This window comes from Nomascus leucogenys, chromosome 3 (assembly GCF_006542625.1).
Source record: "Nomascus leucogenys isolate Asia chromosome 3, Asia_NLE_v1, whole genome shotgun sequence".
Classification (NCBI taxonomy): Eukaryota; Metazoa; Chordata; class Mammalia; order Primates; family Hylobatidae; genus Nomascus; species Nomascus leucogenys.
In genome coordinates this window covers 147,954,938-147,973,311 of record NC_044383.1, presented here as the reverse complement: position 1 = coordinate 147,973,311, position 18,374 = coordinate 147,954,938, and the positions used below count along the sequence as shown (strand labels likewise).

Sequence of the window (18,374 nt, the reverse complement as noted above, 5' to 3'; positions counted from 1 at the left end):
GGGAAGAGTCATTTAGTCTCCTGCAATTTCTGAGATGCTTCTTTTAATATTGTAAAACTCTTGCTAATATGCTCTTTCAACAATGCTAGCGTATTTGCAGCCCTGACTCCCCTTTCAAAGCTTTTGCTTTTCCTGTTCCTTTTCTTCCTCCTTTTTTGTTTTTATTGTTTGACCTTTACAAAAGGTTATAAAAATTGTGAAATTGGATTTGTTCATATTGCTGATAAAGATTTTAACAGTAAAGGTTCCTACCTTCTTCACTTAAGTGCTTCTTAGTGCACGTCAGAATTATCACAGTTCTTGTGATCTTTTGATACTCTACATGTTGCAAATATTTATGTTACAAATATTTCCATTAACATTTACTTATATATTACAGATATTTCAGTCAGTTGTTACAAATATTTCTATCACATTAATTCATGGTTCTATGCTGCATTTATATTACACATGAAAAATTTTATGTCATTATTATGTTTGCTAACAGCAATGTGATATTTATGTACTTGAATATCTTGTAAATTAAGGCATTAAAGTTACACAGAAGTGTCAGAAAATAGTACTTTCACATCAATATAAACATGTATTTACATTTTATCTTCCATTTCCCACTGGAAACTAAATATTAATCTTTATAGAATAATAATTATAAAATATATTGCAAACAAATGATAAAACTATGAAACTTTACGTCTTTGTTGTGCTTCAGATTTTGCAAAGTATGGTCACCTGCAATATTAGCAAAGATAGCTAAACAAATGATAATCCAATATGTCTGCAAAAGCTCTTTTTGTAAATTTGTGAAACGAAGCTGCAAAGGACTTTAGAATCTCTCATTTTTTTCATTATTTTTGTTCTAGTTGTTTTTAATAGATCATATGCATTTGTGAGGCTGAAGATTTTCATTCCAAGTGTTAAAAAAAAGTATTATCTCTAGATGCCTTTGATGATCATAGTAAAATTTCAAAGAAACTTTTATGTCATGATCTGTTATATTATCCACCCAGGTAAGGATTAAAAGAAAAAACTATTCAGTAATTTTCAAAATTTAGAAATTCAGGAAGGAGGTTGTATTTCTGGTAAGTGCTTCTGAATAAAGTTAATTCTTAACAGATATGGAAGTATAAGATGATTAAATTTCCCTAGTTTACAGAGTATCCCTGTGTGGTGACAATTGAGAGAAATGATCTGAGATTGAACCATTGAATTAGTTGTTTGTTCACCTTTCACTCTTGAAAATGTATTATTTGAATGGTGTTTGCCTAGGTAGAGAGATCATAAATGAAATGCAAACCATCCATTTCTGCGCATAGCTGCTTGGTCTCTGAAAGTTCCTCAGCGTTGGCCTCTTTTCTTATTTTATGTGTGACTGTGAGTTAGAAAGTCACCCCTAGAAGCCCAGCAAACTGTGATCATATCATTTATATCATGGTAAATGGGCTGGGTTTTCTCTGTAGATAAGATATTATGAGGAAAAATCTATAGTCTCCAAAACTGTGTTCAGAAGCATGAGATAGAATTCAGGAGCATCCTGAAAGAATTCCTGTCATCTTTTAAAACTTCCACGGCAAAGAGTGCCTTTGATTTTACTGTGTTGCAGATACACTTGGCCGATTCTCTTGGCAGTAGGCTGCTTACTTTGCTGAGTAAGTCACAGGGCTGTTGGCAAGAGAGAGAAAAGATTTCACTCTTGGAGCATAAAGTTAGATTTTCTAAATTAAATTGTTGTATTCTCATTGGAATATTTATTCCAGTAATGTTTCAAAATGTTCCCGAGGACTGTTTTAAAATTTGCCTCTAACAAGCTTTTAAAGAGTTTCTTGTCTCAATTTAGATTCAGCATTATTAGCCACTTCCTCTGCTTTTTCTTCTCCAGCAGGTAGATCAATCTACAACAGCTTTTATGTGTATTGCAAAGGCCCCTGTCAAAGAGTGCAGCCGGGAAAACTCAGGGTACAGTGCAGCACCTGCAGACAGGCAACGCTCACCTTGACCCAGGTAAGGAAATGCAGTGTCGGCATGAGACTGCCAGGAAAATGAATGTGTACTAACTAACACATTGCCTTTCGGTTTTTCTAATCATGTATCACCCATCTTTGAAAAGAAAAGACATTCTTTTCTGTGGTTGTGATAGTTAATGATAGCCGAAGTTTCATTTATGTGCCTTTGTCTTCTGGATTTCTTTCTGCTCCGTGAAAGTTTAGATTACACAGGGTTGTTTCCCCATTACTTTATCTAGGCCTGTGAAAGGAAGCATGGAGAGTGCTTTGGCAGCAAAAAGAGGTTGGGCTTCTGTTACAGTGTGATTAGAAGGGACCATTTAGGAAGCTTAGGCTGCTAGAAGTGTTTTGTGTCTTGATCTGTGTGATGGTAGCATGGTTATATACAAAAGTCAACATTCACTGGGCTGTTTCTTTAAGATTGGTGCACTAAATGTAAGTTACACCTTAATTTTAAAAAGCAAAAAAAGAGAGTATGGATCAGCAAACAGTATGCATATAAAGCAAGAGTCAGTCAACTAAGGTCTGCTGTGGCCACTGCTTCTTTCTGTACAGCCCATGAGCTAAAAATGCTTTTTACGGTTTTAAATGGTTGGGAAAAATAAAAAGATGAATAGCATTATGTGACCCATGAAATTTAGATTCTCATGTCCATAAATAAAGTTTAATGGAGAGCCAGCCCCACCCATTTCTGTACATGTTGCCTACGGCTCCTTTCCTGCTTTAAGTGCAGAGTGGAGTAGCTGGGAAGCAGACTGGGTGGCCTACAAAGCCTGGAACACATACTCACTGGTGCTTTAAAGAAAAGGTTTGCTGACCCCTGATAGAAAGTGTTAGGTTCCGGCTCGGTGGCTCCGTGGAATTTGGCTGGATGTGATGTGGATGCAATAGAGGGCATGCAGGCCGAGCGTGTCCAGTCCCTGCGGTGGAGAGAGCACAGACACAGAGGTGTCAAGGACACAGTGCTGGGGCAGTCAGGTGGGCAAGTGTGGATAAATACCCCAGGTGCCAGCCAGGAACCCCAGTGATGACTGGCATGTTCAGATTCTATTCTGCAAGCTGACGGAAACCACAGCAGAATTGTATAAACCGAGGTGATGTGTCAAACGCTGTTGAGGACAGTTCATCTGTAAGAGTTTGCCATTAGACTTGAAGATGGGGACAGGTTGAAGACAAGAGGCTAATTAAGGCACATTTCATCTGGTTCACAGATGAGGAGCTGTGGGCCAGGGTCAAGGTGGCAGCCCTGTAGAATGGGTGTTACGGGGCCTGTGAAAGAACTCAAAAGTTCCACCTAATAAAGGAGAAATCCTGGATCCATCTTCTCAGGCCTGAGAAAATGGTGGAATTGCAGAAAGCTGTGATTCAGTGTTTCACTTTGATGAACATTTCAGCTGTCTAGAGAAATTCATTTATAGAGTCAAAGCCACACAGGAATGATGCCCACGGGGCTCTTTCTGGGACAGTTCTTGGGCAGCTCTCCTGCCGGGCAGCATGCTACAGGCCCAACGTCCCCCAGAGGGGTTGCTTCCACCTGCTCCTCTCCTCTGGCTTTTTCAACACAAGACACAACCTCATCTACTCCAATCTGTGCCTAAGTCCTGATTACCTTAGGTGGCATATATGACCTATTTATACCAACTTCCTGGTATTCTTGGTAAAAACAGCAATAAAAATTAATATTGAATTCCAAGCTAAATTCTTTTCAGGCATTATCTGATTTAATTATTTCATAAGAACACTCTCAGTTAAGCGTTATTAGTAACCCTATTTTAGATGTGAGGATAATAAGGCTTAAAGAGATTAAGGCATTTGCCCAAGAAAAGAGGAACTTATGAGTGTGGACTTGGAGGTTGAACCTGGACTGTCTAATCTAAGCATTTAAGTCCTGCAGCTTGTTAGCTTTTTTTTTTTTTTAACACACAGATATAATTACTATAGATGTCACATACTCACGTGTCCACAGTGATCACTCAGGTGATGAGAAGTTAGGTTAGATGTGGGCAGTAGGGGGCGGTGAGTACGGTAGTGGAAGGGTGAGGCGGAATTCCTGTTGAAAAGTCGCTTCTGCCAGTTGCTGGCAAGAGGTGAGAGGGCAACTCAGTATCGCTGGATTGTTTTCTTTTTAATCAAAAGAAATCATCATCTGGAATTTTACATGGGATTTCTCATTTAATAATATGCTTTGTGTGGGAAAAAAAATAGAAAAACAGAAAGAAAACCAACCTGTAGCATTGGCCTAAACATAAAAAACCAAAATAGAGCATTGTGGGGACTAAATGGTACATTAATAGTGGGTGCTTGCCAGAGCCTGATGTGTAGTAATCCTCAGGAACAGTAAGGCATGGCTGAGAGGTGATGACTTGTGAGCCTAAGAGATGCTTCCAGAGCCAGTCTGCCCCATTAGAATCCTGACTTCCTTTGCTCTTACCTATGCCAACTTGGTAATGTCTATTCAATGGTATAATAGCATCTATTTCCTTTTGTGCAGATTAGCTTATTTACAAAGAGTACTTAGAACAGTAGCCAGAACATAAGTATTTAGAAATGTAAAATTCTTTGTTATTCTATTAATATTACCATTTTATGTATGTATGTATACGTATTTGTATATACTCACGTTTGAAATCAATCTAGGCTTTGGCTAACTGATCTCAGAGAAGTAAAACCACCCCTACCTCTACTGCTCTGCATGGAGAGGCTGTGAGCATTTCCGTCTCAGGCTGAGGCTCTGTGATGACGTCATGCCACCCTGCTCCCCGGGCCCAGCATCCTGGGAGGGATGTTCAATCCCTGTGTTTTGTAGTCTCGGCTCCACCTCCATCTCCAAAGCCCAGTCATGTGACCACCTAGGATTTTTTTTCTCAGTTCCCAGAGATGCTCCACCTTTGATATTTAAATTCATTCTGTTTCTTCCCCGAGCACTGTTTTCTGCTCTGCATATCATTGACCCTTCTCTGAAGTTTTTCTAGAGCTGTTGGCCTCTCCTCTCTTCATTTCCTACCCTGAGGGGCCAAAACGTCTACTCCGGTATTGCAGGTATCATTCACTTCCTGCCCTACATTCTACCAAAGTGTCCTTACTTGTCTGTGTCCGAAGAGCCTGTAAGCCTTGTTATAAGATCAGATAACTTTCAGCTTGGATCTCTAGTTTATGTTTAACACCTCACAAAGTGCCTTGTCCATAGAAGGACACTAATCAAGTAATGTTGCATGAATGGCATTTGTATTTGAAATTTTCTATGTTGATTCCATGAATTCATACCCTTTAGAAATTCTGTCTGGCATCATATAATGAAATTAATCCTAGCAATTGTGATGGCTTCACTACAGTGTACTGATTTTCTTCCTTATCTTTATATTCTTGTATTTCTATTTTTCTCCAATTCTCATGATAGTCCTGCAAAGTAGATGCTATTGTCCAGTGTTTTTACAAAAAGACTCCGTGAGGTTAAGTAATGAGCCCAGAGTTACACAGTTCATAAATATCGAAGCCAGGAGTGAAAAATCTACTTTGTATTTTTCCATAGCCCTGGCCGTTACTAGAATATAGTCCTCACTATACAAATCTAGTAATCAGTGTTCTATTTTCTAACTACTTCCCTTGTACTTAAAATATAACTGAAACATACTCTTGAAAAAAATATGCGTATGGATTTAGGGACAATTAAATCAAAGATAATTTATATAATCCATATTTTAGTACAATAACTAGATATAGTGTAGCTATATCTAGTAGAAGATCAGATGTTTCAGTTTTTCAATAACAAAAATACACATTCAGTAACACCTACAAATAATATTTCTGTGGATCAGCTGACCAGTCACACTACTGATTCACCTGCAAATTCAGGCTTTGCAATAATGGAGCAGGTGCTCAACTTTGCCAAGTGTAAAGATTGCTCTGTGAATAATAGGCAATTCTGAGGTTTCATTTTCTAAAACTTTATAAGGATCGATAACTTACATAATTGTCTTTGATCAGGAACAAAAATACAGTAAAACATCTTGTGCGGCTGACTAGTTATAGGTGAGCAGCATGTGGTTTATGTGAACTTCAGCAAGATTTTTATACCTAAGGAGGAAAACTGGAACCTGGTTAGCCACCTGGGTTATTTTTGAAAACATAATTGTATTTTTTCTCATTTGGAGAAATCAGTCTGCAAAGAGATCCACTCATATCATGAGTCTAAATTGTAATCTTCTAAATTTTTTATTGGTGATTTGTTCTTAATTCTAACATTTCCTGAATGCTATTTAAAATTTACATGTAATAATAATGAGTTGCTTTTCACATGTGATGCTCCAGTTTAATCATGTTTCACATTTAATATGATACTCTAACAAATTGTAAAGGAAATGGATAGTTAATTTAGTCCTGATGTTAGGCATGGGGAACTGATGTCTGAAGTTTTCACCTGACCTCATAGGTAAGTTGAGAACCAACCCGGATTCCAAGTTTTCTTCATCTCCATATCAGAATATCCTCTTTCTTTCACGGTGACCTTGATCAGAGTTTGGACTAGACTATAATCCTTTAGAAATATGAACGCTTACTGGAAAACGGTGAACAACGGCTAATTGGCAAGCATTCCGTTTTCATCTGCTTCTTCAAAAGTCATCCACTGAGTTCCATGCAGAAATGAGACAGAGTTGAACACACAAGGGAGGTTGTTTTATATGTGCATATTTAATTCTGATTGGGTTCCTGACCAATGAAATTAATAATTTAAAATAACCCATGTCATTGTTTCCTTGAAATATTTCCCTAGCACCAATTTATATAAACAAACCTTATGAGACACTGTATTAATTTTTAATTATTTTGACTGGGCTGGTAAGGTTAATTAGACTCCATGGCGATGGTAAGTCTGTCCCTTGGCATGATTTGAAAACCAAGCCTCCTCCTTCCCCTGCAGGCTTCTCACTAAATCCTAACAGTACTCTTTCTGATCATGGCTGAGGAGTCCTGTCTCTTGCTACTATCATCATCTGGGCCATAGCCCATATTTCAAGTGACTTGTGCCTCCTCAAGAAAGCAAAGCCCCTGGGATAGGAAGTAGCTGACTAGTCTTTGGAACAGAAAATTGGCTTAAAATATAGTAAGGCTGTTTATAGAGTGAAATACTTGATTGACTTTAATAATAATTAGAATATAGAATTGACATAGAAGTGAGCTGAGAGCACATACAGCGTCTGGTCTTGGAATATTTTCCTGGGAACAAAATTCTCCAGGACTCTAGTTCTCATTAAGGTTATGAATTGCTAATCCCTCCAGGGCAAACTCTAGGTAACCAGAGTTATCCACCATTAGCATCTTTTTGTTTGTACTCAGTTTATTAGTCTTAAAATGAATCAGAAGCCAGGAGATTACTGTAGCCAAGAACTTTGGGTGATTTCCCCCCCGCTACATTCACTGTAATTACTTTATCTCAAAAAGAACTTTATCTTTGCCACTCTAATGAGATATTCTGCCATGGAATAGCATTAAAGCTAAAAAGTTTCTGATGAGAAATGGTGCAATAAATAGAGTAAGATGTAAAGTGCCTGGCATGATGGATTTTGTTTAAAATTGGTTTATAGATTAGGCACAATTTATGTGAGGAAATTTATTAAGAAATACAGTCTAAATGTATAATCATTCCGAAACTTAATATTTGTTACGGATTAATTGTTGGCCGGGAGTCTTCTTTACTTCTCTTGTTATCAAAATTACTCTCACATTTATGTAAGAAATTCGTCTTAGACTAGACCTAAGCTTACTGTCTAGTTTTCACATGGGATGTTTTCGCCTAAGTGTGTGATATCCCGTCTTTGCTTATTGTAGACTTGGTTATCAGGCATTTCAGTGTTTTTAAAGCACAGTGGAGGAGGCATTACACATTATTTTATGTTATTGACAGTATTTGTAGAGCATGTTTTGGATGTCCCGATAGTGAGGGTGGAACCTGCCACCATGCATTCTGTTTTGTGTCTTGTTACAGTGTTAAATCTACAATGAAGCCGGTTTCTGTGTGGATTCATAAGCTCCAGGGTGGAAAGGGTGTAGAACACAGTGCATGTCTGGCATCTGCCAAAGCCAGGGTGGCCCCCGTGTTCACTGTCGCCCTTCATGCCGCCATCTGTTCTGCCACAGGATTTCTCTTGGCCTTGTGGACGCTTCTTCCTTCATCTCCTTTCAACGCCCACTCTCTTTGCATGTGTTCTCCTTGGGCCTTATCACGAGCTCTCATCCACACACAAACGATGCACTCACCTCGCAAAGAGCCAGTCAATAGAGAAGTGAGGAAGGTTAAAATATTTTCCTCTTTTTCCCTTTTACCAAAGCTAATACTTGTAAAAGAGCCAGGTTAAGGTAAAAATAAACATATAAAAACATAATAAACATATAAAAATAAACATATAAAAAAGTATTACCATAAAGAACTTAAAATTTTGATCATTTATTTTTTATATATGTATTATTCTTGATAGTTTACATTTAGAATTTGCATACTATATACAATATATATGTAAAGGGGTCTACTTAAAGACGGTTGATCCAAACCATTTCAGGGCATCAGTATCAGCCAGTAGAAGCAATTTAAAATTGTAAGTAAATGCTGCTACTGTCATTTTCTTGAGACTCATTTTGATAATTCATGCCTGGGTTTCAAACCTGTAAATGTTCTTTTCCACCAGCACACACCTCATATGGATACCATTGAATTTTCTCACTTACTATTTTGCTGACTTTTACCACATTTACTAATATAAGGAATAATATTGTTTTGGAGCATTCTTTTGCAATTTATCCAAGTATTTTGATTGTATTCTGTATTTGATTATTCTCAAAATGGTCAATATTTTCTTAGCAGATTTTAATGAATGATCAATTTGTTGAAAGTTATGAAATATAGGTGAATTCATCTTCTTAAGGTTTTCTTCTTTAATATACTTGTACATCTATTGTTATAAATATAACCTAAACTTCAAAATTCAATATGGGAACTCTTGGCTTATACCGATTTCTTTCTCATCTCTATTTTAGTTATTTTCTGTTCCTCCAGATTTAAAAAAATATTTTCCAAATCATTTTCTTTGTTTGTTGGTTTACCAAAAATATGTCTCTTTTAATCAGTTTTTAGGATCTTCTGTATTTTGTATTGAATTTCAAGGACTTTTCAGGTTATAAGTGAACACCTCTTCTCTTCCTAGGAGCATTTTAGGGATGTTCATCGTTTATGCCCCTGCTCCCTTCTGCAACAGCTCCAGGAAGTTGCACACTGAGGGGCCGGGAGGGCACCTGAAGAGCTCAGGACACCAAAGACCACACTGTGCGGTTCATAAATAATCAAATTTTAGAACTTTTGAGTAAATGATTAGGTAAGTTGGCCAGCCAGGGAATCAGCCTTTGGTGAATGGATTTTCAGCAGCCTTCCTAGAACCAACTCCTACAAATGGCCATGGGACTCACATGTATAGGTCACAAAAGCTTCATTTGCTCAAAGACACTAATTTTTAGGAAAACGTCAGATCATTTGAATGGCTCTCAAAGATTCCTCCAATGTTTAGCTGAGGGTCTCATGGAACAGAGGCATAGTTAAGAGAAGAGGATGGAGGGGATAGAACAGTTCAGGGAGGAGTGAGAGCCAAAGGTGGACTGAATAAGTATTTTATCAAAGTCTACGTGGGGACCTGGACAAAAGCCAGAGTGATGCACATTCAGCTTTGGTGAAGAGGGAGAAACCCAGCATTGATCTGAAATAAGTAAAATCGTATCTAGCTGAGCTGCAGGCAATTTTAGCCAATTCGTTGTTACTCTTCTGTATCACAGAAATGCTTACATTGAGAGCCCTTGTCCTGTGCCTAGTATCTTAGAATTAAAATTTTATTTATCATATGTTATTCATTGGGATGATTTCAGTTAATTAAAGTCTAGAGAAATGTGGGTCAATGTTGGTAATTCATTGACTTTTCAATCCAGCTATTTGTTTTCATCCAGACCACAGTAGTGCTAGCCTTTCATTGCTTCTTTCATAGAGATCCCTCTGTAATAGTAACTGTTTTTTGTTTGTTTGGTAATGATTTTACTCACTACTCTTTAAGAAAAATGGAGACAGAAAAAGAAGTCGGTGTTGCAGACACAAGTTCCCCGAGTGTACCTTTAGAATGCTCAAAAGCTCAGCATCATGAGGACCCTGGAGAGATGGGAACATACCAGATGTCGCTTTGCATTTTGTTGTGTAGAGTGTCTCAGTGTTTTTGTTTTGATACCCAGCCATGCATTTGACCCATGCTGCTAGTTTGAAATTCTCAAAATTGTGTGCAGGAAGTTAAAAGCATGTTACTCTGAAAAACTATGTGTATATATTTTAAAACATGTTATTTATTGCATTACTTCCAAAATACATGGTTTTGTTGTATGTATACTATAAGGAGTGACTACTATTATAGTGAGAACCTGTTTCTACAAAAAATAGAAAAAAAATATTAGCTGGGCATGGTAGCATGTGCCTGTAGGCCCAGCGACTTGGGAGGCTGAGGCAGGTGGATCCATTGAGCCTGGGAAGTCAAGGGTGCAGTGAGCCGTGATCATGCCACCACATTCCAGCCTGAGTGACAGAGCGAGACCTTGTCTAAAAAAAAAAAAAAAAAAAACCTGTAATTTATTGAATGCTTACCGTAAATCATGAGCTAAGCTCAGACTTTACCTAAATATTTAATTGTTATGATATTTGTATAGTGCTTTTTGTAATTTCACATATGCATATCATTACGGCAATGAGGTACACCAAACCAGTATTACTTACTTTTTATGTAAAAGATATTAAAAGTTTTATAAAGTCTGTCAGTTAGTAGTGACATTCAGTCATTAATTTAGATAATTGGAAATTGGTTAAGTGATCTACAATTTTATTCATTGTGCAGGGTGATACATTTTAAAAATATTTGTAAGAGAAATATTTCTTGACATTACATAGAAGGGTTTGAGAAAAGTCAACCTAAAATATCTACAAAGCATAAAAGAAAAAATAAGGTTCTCTAAAGAAAGTTTTTCATATGTCTTATTATTTCATTTTACGTTGCAGTTACATGTATGTATCATGTGTAAAAACTGGGTTGGTTTGTTTATTGGTTCGTGATGCTATCTCCTGGCAGTGATCAGGCACTCACATAGCAGGTGAACCCATCAGGACATTCTCGTTGACTCATACACTGATGGGACTGTTTCTAGCTTTACTAGCCACCGTCCTTCATGGCATAGAACAGAGCATCAAGGCATCAATTCTGTATGCAAGGCCGGATAACAACGGGAACAGCAGTGCCCATCTCTTCTATATAAAAGAGATAATTCTGGCCAGGCACAGTGGCTCACACCTGTAATCCCAGCACTTTGGGAGGCCGAGGTGGGTGGATTACTTGAGGTCAGGAGTTTGAGACCAGCCTCACCAACATGGTGAAAACCCGTCTCTACTAAAAATACAAAAATTAGCTGGCTGTGGTGGCATGTGCCTATAATCCCAGCTACTCAGGAGGCTGAGGCAGGAGAATCACTTGAACCCAGGAGGCAGAGGTTTCAGTGAGCGAAGATTGCGGTATTGCACTCCAGCTTGGGTGACAGAGTGAGGCTCCGTCTCAAAAATAAATAAATACATAAAAATAAACAAAATAAAAAAAGATACTTCTTAGAAGCCTCCTAATAGGCCTCTCCTTACAGCTCATCATTTATAACTGGGCCATATGGCCAGTGATAATAACAAAGCTTGTTGAAAAGCAGGTGCTTGCCACATGGAAACAGAATTACCATGATTGGCTTAGACCAATCCTATTTTATCCTCTAGTCTGGGCCCATTCCATCTCCAAAAAAAATCGGATTCCTATGAACAAGGACAGAGGGTGAGAAGCACGTTGGGTTGGCAATGATCAGCGACTATCACATTTGTAAATGCGTCACCATTTTAGCCCACTTTCCTGAACTCAACAGTTTCTTTCCTGCATGGAAAGCCTGCTGTTCTATGCCCTATTTGTATCACTCTGCCTATACTAGAGTCTTGGCTAGCCTTGAAACTGTTTTTGTGTGTGAAATGCTACTTTTCTCCAATGCCTGTTTCTACACATAGATGTACCTCCGTGAGTCTCTGCAGAGTGAAACTGACGTATTATCCATTTGAGCACTTAGAAGCTTTATCAAGACTTGTGGAAGTAAAAAATAGATGTGTAAGGCAGTGGGTTAATTTATGTGCTTAAGAAGTGAATGGCTCAAAAATCTCACTGGGGAAACATAAACAGAATTTAGTAGCCTTTTCTTCCTTTTTTTTTTAAATTTATTTTTATTTATTTATTTATTTTTTATAATTATACTTTAGGTTATAGGGTACATGTGCACAGTGTGCAGGTTTGTTACATATGTATCCATGTGCCATGTTGTTTTGCTGCACCCATTAACTCATCATTTAGCATTAGGTATATCTCCTAATGCTGTCCCTCCCCCCTCCCCCCACCCCACAACAGTCCCCGAAGTGTGATGTTCCCCTTCCTGTGTCCATGAGTTCTCATTGTTCAGTTCCCACCTATGAGTGAGAACATGCGGTGTTTGGTTTTTTGTCCTTGCGATAGTTTACTGAGAATGATGGTTTCCAGCTTCATCCATGTCCCTACAAAGGACATGAACTCATCATTTTTTATGGCTGCACAGTATTCCATGGTGTATATGTGCCACATTTTCTTAATCCAGTCTATCGTTGTTGGACATTTGGGTTGGTTCCAACTCTTTGCTATTGTGAATAGTGCCACAATAAACATACGTGTGCATGTGTCTTTATAGCAGCATGATTTATAGTCCTTTGGGTATATACCCAGTAATGGGATGGCTGGGTCAAATGGTATTTCTAGTTCTAGATCCCTGAGGAATCGCCACACTGACTTCCACGATGGTTGAACTAGTTTACAGTCCCACCAACAGTGTAAAAGTGTTCCTGTTTCTCCACATCCTCTCCAGCACCTGTTGTTTCCTGACTTTTTAATGATGGCCATTCTAACTGGTGTAAGATGGTATCTCACTGTGGTTTCTTCCTACATAGTAGATCCTTTGTTGTTGCTTTATAAGAAACAAATATCTTATCTTACAGTGATAAAATGCGTGGAGGGGAGTCTCCCTGAAAATACTGCTTCAGAATGAGGCAAGCCAGTACAGACCAGTACTGTGGTATGAGTTTGCATTATGAATGTATGCATGCGTGCTCTTCCATCTGGGAATATCCAGCTACCTGCATAAATGCATCATTAAAGCCAGGTGGGAAACGGAGAGGTAAATTGACTTTACTTGGGTCACCCGGTGAGAAAGAAGCCGAACTGAGAGTTTAATCCGGGGAACTTGAGTTCAGATTCTTGCTGAAAGCATGAGTCATACTAGTTTTCTTATAAGGTTGAGGGAGAGTTGACACTTACTCTGCAGGCTTTTCCTGAAAGGAGTAAAATTCACTGGACTCTGTTTTCTAAAGTGGGGATTAAGATTCTAGAACTGGATTAGAAGTGAAACATGGAGTTTTCCCTTGATGAAAAGAAAATGGAAGAGTATTTGTGTACTTGGAAAAAGGAAATTATGAAAATTAAAAGGGAAATGCTCGTAGAATATGATTTGTAAAGTGACTAGTTAGCCAAGTGGGTTTGTTGTAGGGCACGATACTCACTGATGCCAGAGTCTATGGCATGCACTGGGCGTGGTCCACTTGCACCTCTGAGTATGATTAAAATCCTTCAGTCATTTGTTAGTATTATTGAACTACGAGTTCTCCCAGCTAGTTTCAAAGAATTATATTTCTGTCTAATGTCAGAATGACCCGATTTTTTTAATGTGTTCTGAATCTTCAGTTGTGCATACAGAATTTCTTATTAATTTAAAATGCCATGCTAATAAGTGTACACTCAGAGATGGCCATAATTTAAAGCTAGCAGTAGCATCTCTTGGACAAATGAACTCTACTCCTCCCATAATGTGCTACAAACAAATGAGAACCATGCTCTTTGTCTTTGTCTCTGAATAGGATATTTTTATTTAAAATGCTTCAGGTAAAGGTCAGTGTAAACCAATATGACATAATATGTCTGTTGTTCAATGTTATAGCAATATAAACTTTGCATGAACAGATAGAGTTCACGAAATAAATGGAGTGTGACCCAAAAATTAAGTCTTTATTATTTGGGTCCCCCTGTACTGGGCTCCCTTATTAGATTCATTTCCTTGGGGCAGGGAGCATACTTTGGTACTTAGCATAGTACCTGCCACATAGTAGATATTATTATTATTATTATTATTATTATTATTGTTATTATTATTTTTATTATTATTTGATGTTTAAGATGTTTCATGAAGTAAATGAATGGTAGGCCAAGGTATACAATGACTATAATAATGAATGATATAGTAGTCATTGTATACCTTGGCCTATCCATAATCTTAGAATAGGAATCAACTTTGCAGTCATCTAATCTCAATTCCCTCCTATATAAGATAATTAGAATAGGAATCAACTTTGCAGTCATCTAATCTCAATTCCCTCCTATATAAGATAATTAGAATAGGAATCAACTTTGCAGTTGTCTAATCTCAATTCCCTCCTATATAAGATACTTAGAATAGGAATCAACTTTGCAGTTGTCTAATCTCAATTCCCTCCTATATAAGATACTTAGAATAGGAATCAACTTTGCAGTTGTCTAATCTCAATTCCCTCCTATATAAGATACTTAGAATAGGAATCAACTTTGCAGTCATCTAATCTCAATTCCTTCCTATATAAGATAATTAGAGTAGGAATCAACTTTGTAGTTGTCTAATCTCAATTCCCTCCTATAGAAGATAGTTAGAATAGGAATCAACTCTGCAGTCATCTAATCTCAATTCCCTCCTATAGAAGATAGTTAGAATAGGAATCAACTCTGCAGTCATCTAATCTCAATTCCCTCCTATAGAAGATAATTAGAACAGGAATCAACTCTACAGTTGTCTAATCTCAGTTCCCTCCTATAGAAGATAATTACTCTTACATGCTTGCTTTTTAGTCATCTGACTTTTGCTAGAGCACTTTGATTAAAGGAATAATCATTGCTTTTCACAAAACTGTTTTCATTGTTAAAGAGCTTGAGAGAAAGTTATCTGACCTAAATCTGTTTCCACCCATTCTTCTAGTTTTGTTCTTTAAAAAAAAAAAAAAAATGAAATCTAAGGAATGTTCCATCTGTAGGCTCTTCAAATGTTTAAAGCAGCTACAATGATTTACCTCCTAGGGCTTTCCTTCTGTACTAAACTTAACGATTCAAGCATAAAAAAGGGACAGAGTATTCTCCTGCCTCAAAGTTTTCTAAGAACAGCTTTGGAGCCACGAAAGGTATGGCAAGACTATGAAAGAAGATCCTGAAATTAGAAGGTGAATGTGCTCTTAAGTAGGACCAGGAGATTGCTGTTGGAATGTGGATAGGGCCTATGTGAACATTGATCCAGTATTGACTGTAGAGAAGGAAAAGGCAGAGTATACGCAGGGCCTTCTTTGTGGAAAGGTGCTGGTGTTCAGGTTGGAGAATGAAGAGGCAGGGTTGGAAATGACAATTCAGAGCGAGCAGGTGTGGCAGCCACCGTATCAGACACTGAGCTTAGCACCAGGGTTGGTCATAGTGGGACATGTTGAGCCACTGGAAATTTCATGGCTACTGGTGATTTTTGTAAAGCAGCTCCTGGTATGTCTGTATGTCTGTATGTCTGCTGATAAAGACATACCTGAGACTAAGCAATTTACAAAAGAAAGAGGTTTATTGGCTTTACAGTTCCACACGGCTGGGGAGGCCTCACACTCCTGGTGGAAGGTGAGAGGCACAAAGGAGCAAGTCATGTCTTACATGGGTGGTGGCAGGCAGAAAGAGAGTTTGTGCAGCGAACTCCTCTTTTTAAAATGATCAGATCTCATGAGACTCATTCACTGTCATGAGAACAGTGCAGGAAAGACCTGCCCCCGTAGTTCAAGCACCTCCCTCTGATTTCCTCTTATGACGTGGGAATTGTGGGAGTTACAATTTAAGTTGAGATTTGGGTGGGGACACAGCCAAACCATATTAATGTCCAAGACAAACCTGTTGTAGCTTCAACTGCACAACCCATCACGCTGTATCTGGAGGTGGTTCCTTTTACTGAGGATTCTTTTGTCTCCTCTAAAGGAGTTTCCATGTCCTCCTGGCAGATAGCATTTTTGTTGAGGCCATGGATGCTGCTGACACATTCTTTGGTAAATGTCATGTTATATTAATAGATTTTCTCCCAGGGCCAAATGGATAACTTTAAGTTTCAAATACAGCTTTATTTCAGTACATAGTAGTGTCCAGTCTCTTGAAAACAACCAACTAAACAAATAAAAAGCTTACCATGTACTCCTGCTGGGCCTGCATTAGGCTGGGCACTTGCTGGAGGGATGGTGTATATTGGGGTTGGGGGCATCCTCTGTCCTTCTCCACCTTGAACTTGCTCCCCTGCACTGCCATTTTGCTCTCTTCTGTTTCTGATACCTCACTGTTGAAGCACAATTTAGGAGCTTAGCAAGAGGGCACAGGAAAGTTCTCACTCAGCTGACAATGTCCTGGGATATGTTTAAGCTGTCAGGTGTAGGAAGTGTGAAAAGCAGACTTTATCTCATTGGCTCCTGTACAAGTTGTTTAGAGGTCACCAGATGAAATGTCAGCTTCACCTCCAAGTATATACTGATGTTCCTCCTCCGGTGATCACTTCTTTCTCAGCTGCTGGTTTTTCACTGTTATCCACCCCGATTTTCTCTATTGGAGTCTGCTTGGTCTTCCAGGACGTCTTGGGTAGAAACTAAAGTGGTTTCAGTGCAGCTGTTTTTCATTTTCCATTGGGCATTTTCATACATGTTTGAACAAACTCTGGGATCACAGACTAAACCCAATATAACTATACCAACAAAGTAGCCAGACTCTAACATTATCAAGTGGGACTCAGGTCAGACCCGAACTCACTCTCTGTATTAGTCCGTTCTCGCCTTACTCTAAAGAAGTACCTGACACTGGGTAATTTTCAAAGAAAAGGAGTTTAATTGGCTGATGGTTCTGCAGCCCGTACAGGAAGCATAGTGGCTTATGCTTCTACAGAGACCTCAAGAAGCTTCCAGTCGCCGCAGAAGGCAAAGGAGATGTGAGATGTTTTACCTGTCCAGACTGAGGAGGAGGTGCTATGCATCTCTGTGGGGACACAGATCCAAATCATATCACTGTTTCTCCTTAACTCTAGAAGAGCCATATCAAGCTCTCTGAGTGGAGTTCTTCCATAGAAGCCCTTTTCTTCCACAAAGAAATCACCTTCAAACATTATCTCCACTCACTCCAACAAACCAATCTTTATAAACATGATGTTCATAAGATGTTTCAAAATAGCCCATGTTTGGAAGAAAAGGATGTACTTTCTGCTTGATTTGGCTTTGAGCCTAAAACTGCTAAAAAAAAAAAATCTGTTAAAAAAATTATGTCCGTGATGTTTAGATTTGTATATTCACGTATGCAATCAGCACCTCTTTTGGTTTATAGTATCTCTTGTATCTGGTGCTTTAATTGAAACTTCCAATTTAATATTCTATTACATAAGCTTTTCACGTAGAGCCTTTTACAGCTCAAAAAGTATTTTCACACACATTGTCTTTATTGATTTAACAACCATGTGAATTGGGTAAGGTTGGGATCTTGTGACTATTTTACACCCGAGAAAGCTATACAAGGTTCACAGAGAATAAGAGAATTACCAAAGGAACAGTATGAGGTGGGCTCTCGAACCACATGTTTTGAAAAAAAAAAATCTAAAGATTTTCTCATTCTGCTACATTGCCTTTTCTCTTAGCAGGGAGCTAAATATCTTTGGTTGGTACATCATTATTTTTAACACTACTTGCTCCGTAGAGTCCCTAAGGCATTTAAAATATTTTAAATGTGCAGGATCACTGTCATCCTTTTCTTCTGAGATGTTCTTATATTTTTCTTTGATTTATGTTTTGGAGGCTCCATCTTTGTTGAGGACATGGATGCCGCTGACACATCCTTTGGTAAATGTCACGTTATAGATGTTCCAGCCATCTATTAAATTCCATCTCATGGTATCAGGATAATAAGAGCTGAAAATTAGCTGAAATTTGGACCCTTCATACCACAGAGCTGCAGTCATTTAGACTAAGCTGATACTCACTAGTTTTTCCTAAAGGGAAAAAGATTTTGAAATCACTTATAATGAAGGATGCAGATAACACTGGAACCTCTTGACCTAAACTCTTGTCCTTCCTGTCGTTTTGTTTCCCTTGGCAACATGAAAAACATTTAATAATGACTTTGATTACTTTATGTTTAA

General features: G+C 38.2%; 1 protein-coding gene across 1 annotated transcript in view; it reads left to right on the top strand.

Annotated features, from left to right (window-relative positions):
• Window positions 1-18,374, top strand: part of PRKN (parkin RBR E3 ubiquitin protein ligase) — a 1,393,859-nt gene that overhangs the window by 521,351 nt on the left and 854,134 nt on the right. Inside the window, exon 4 of the mRNA XM_030809943.1 lies at window positions 1,877-1,998. Coding sequence (XP_030665803.1) covers window positions 1,877-1,998 — 122 coding nt within the window. The remainder of the gene's footprint in view (window positions 1-1,876; window positions 1,999-18,374) is intronic.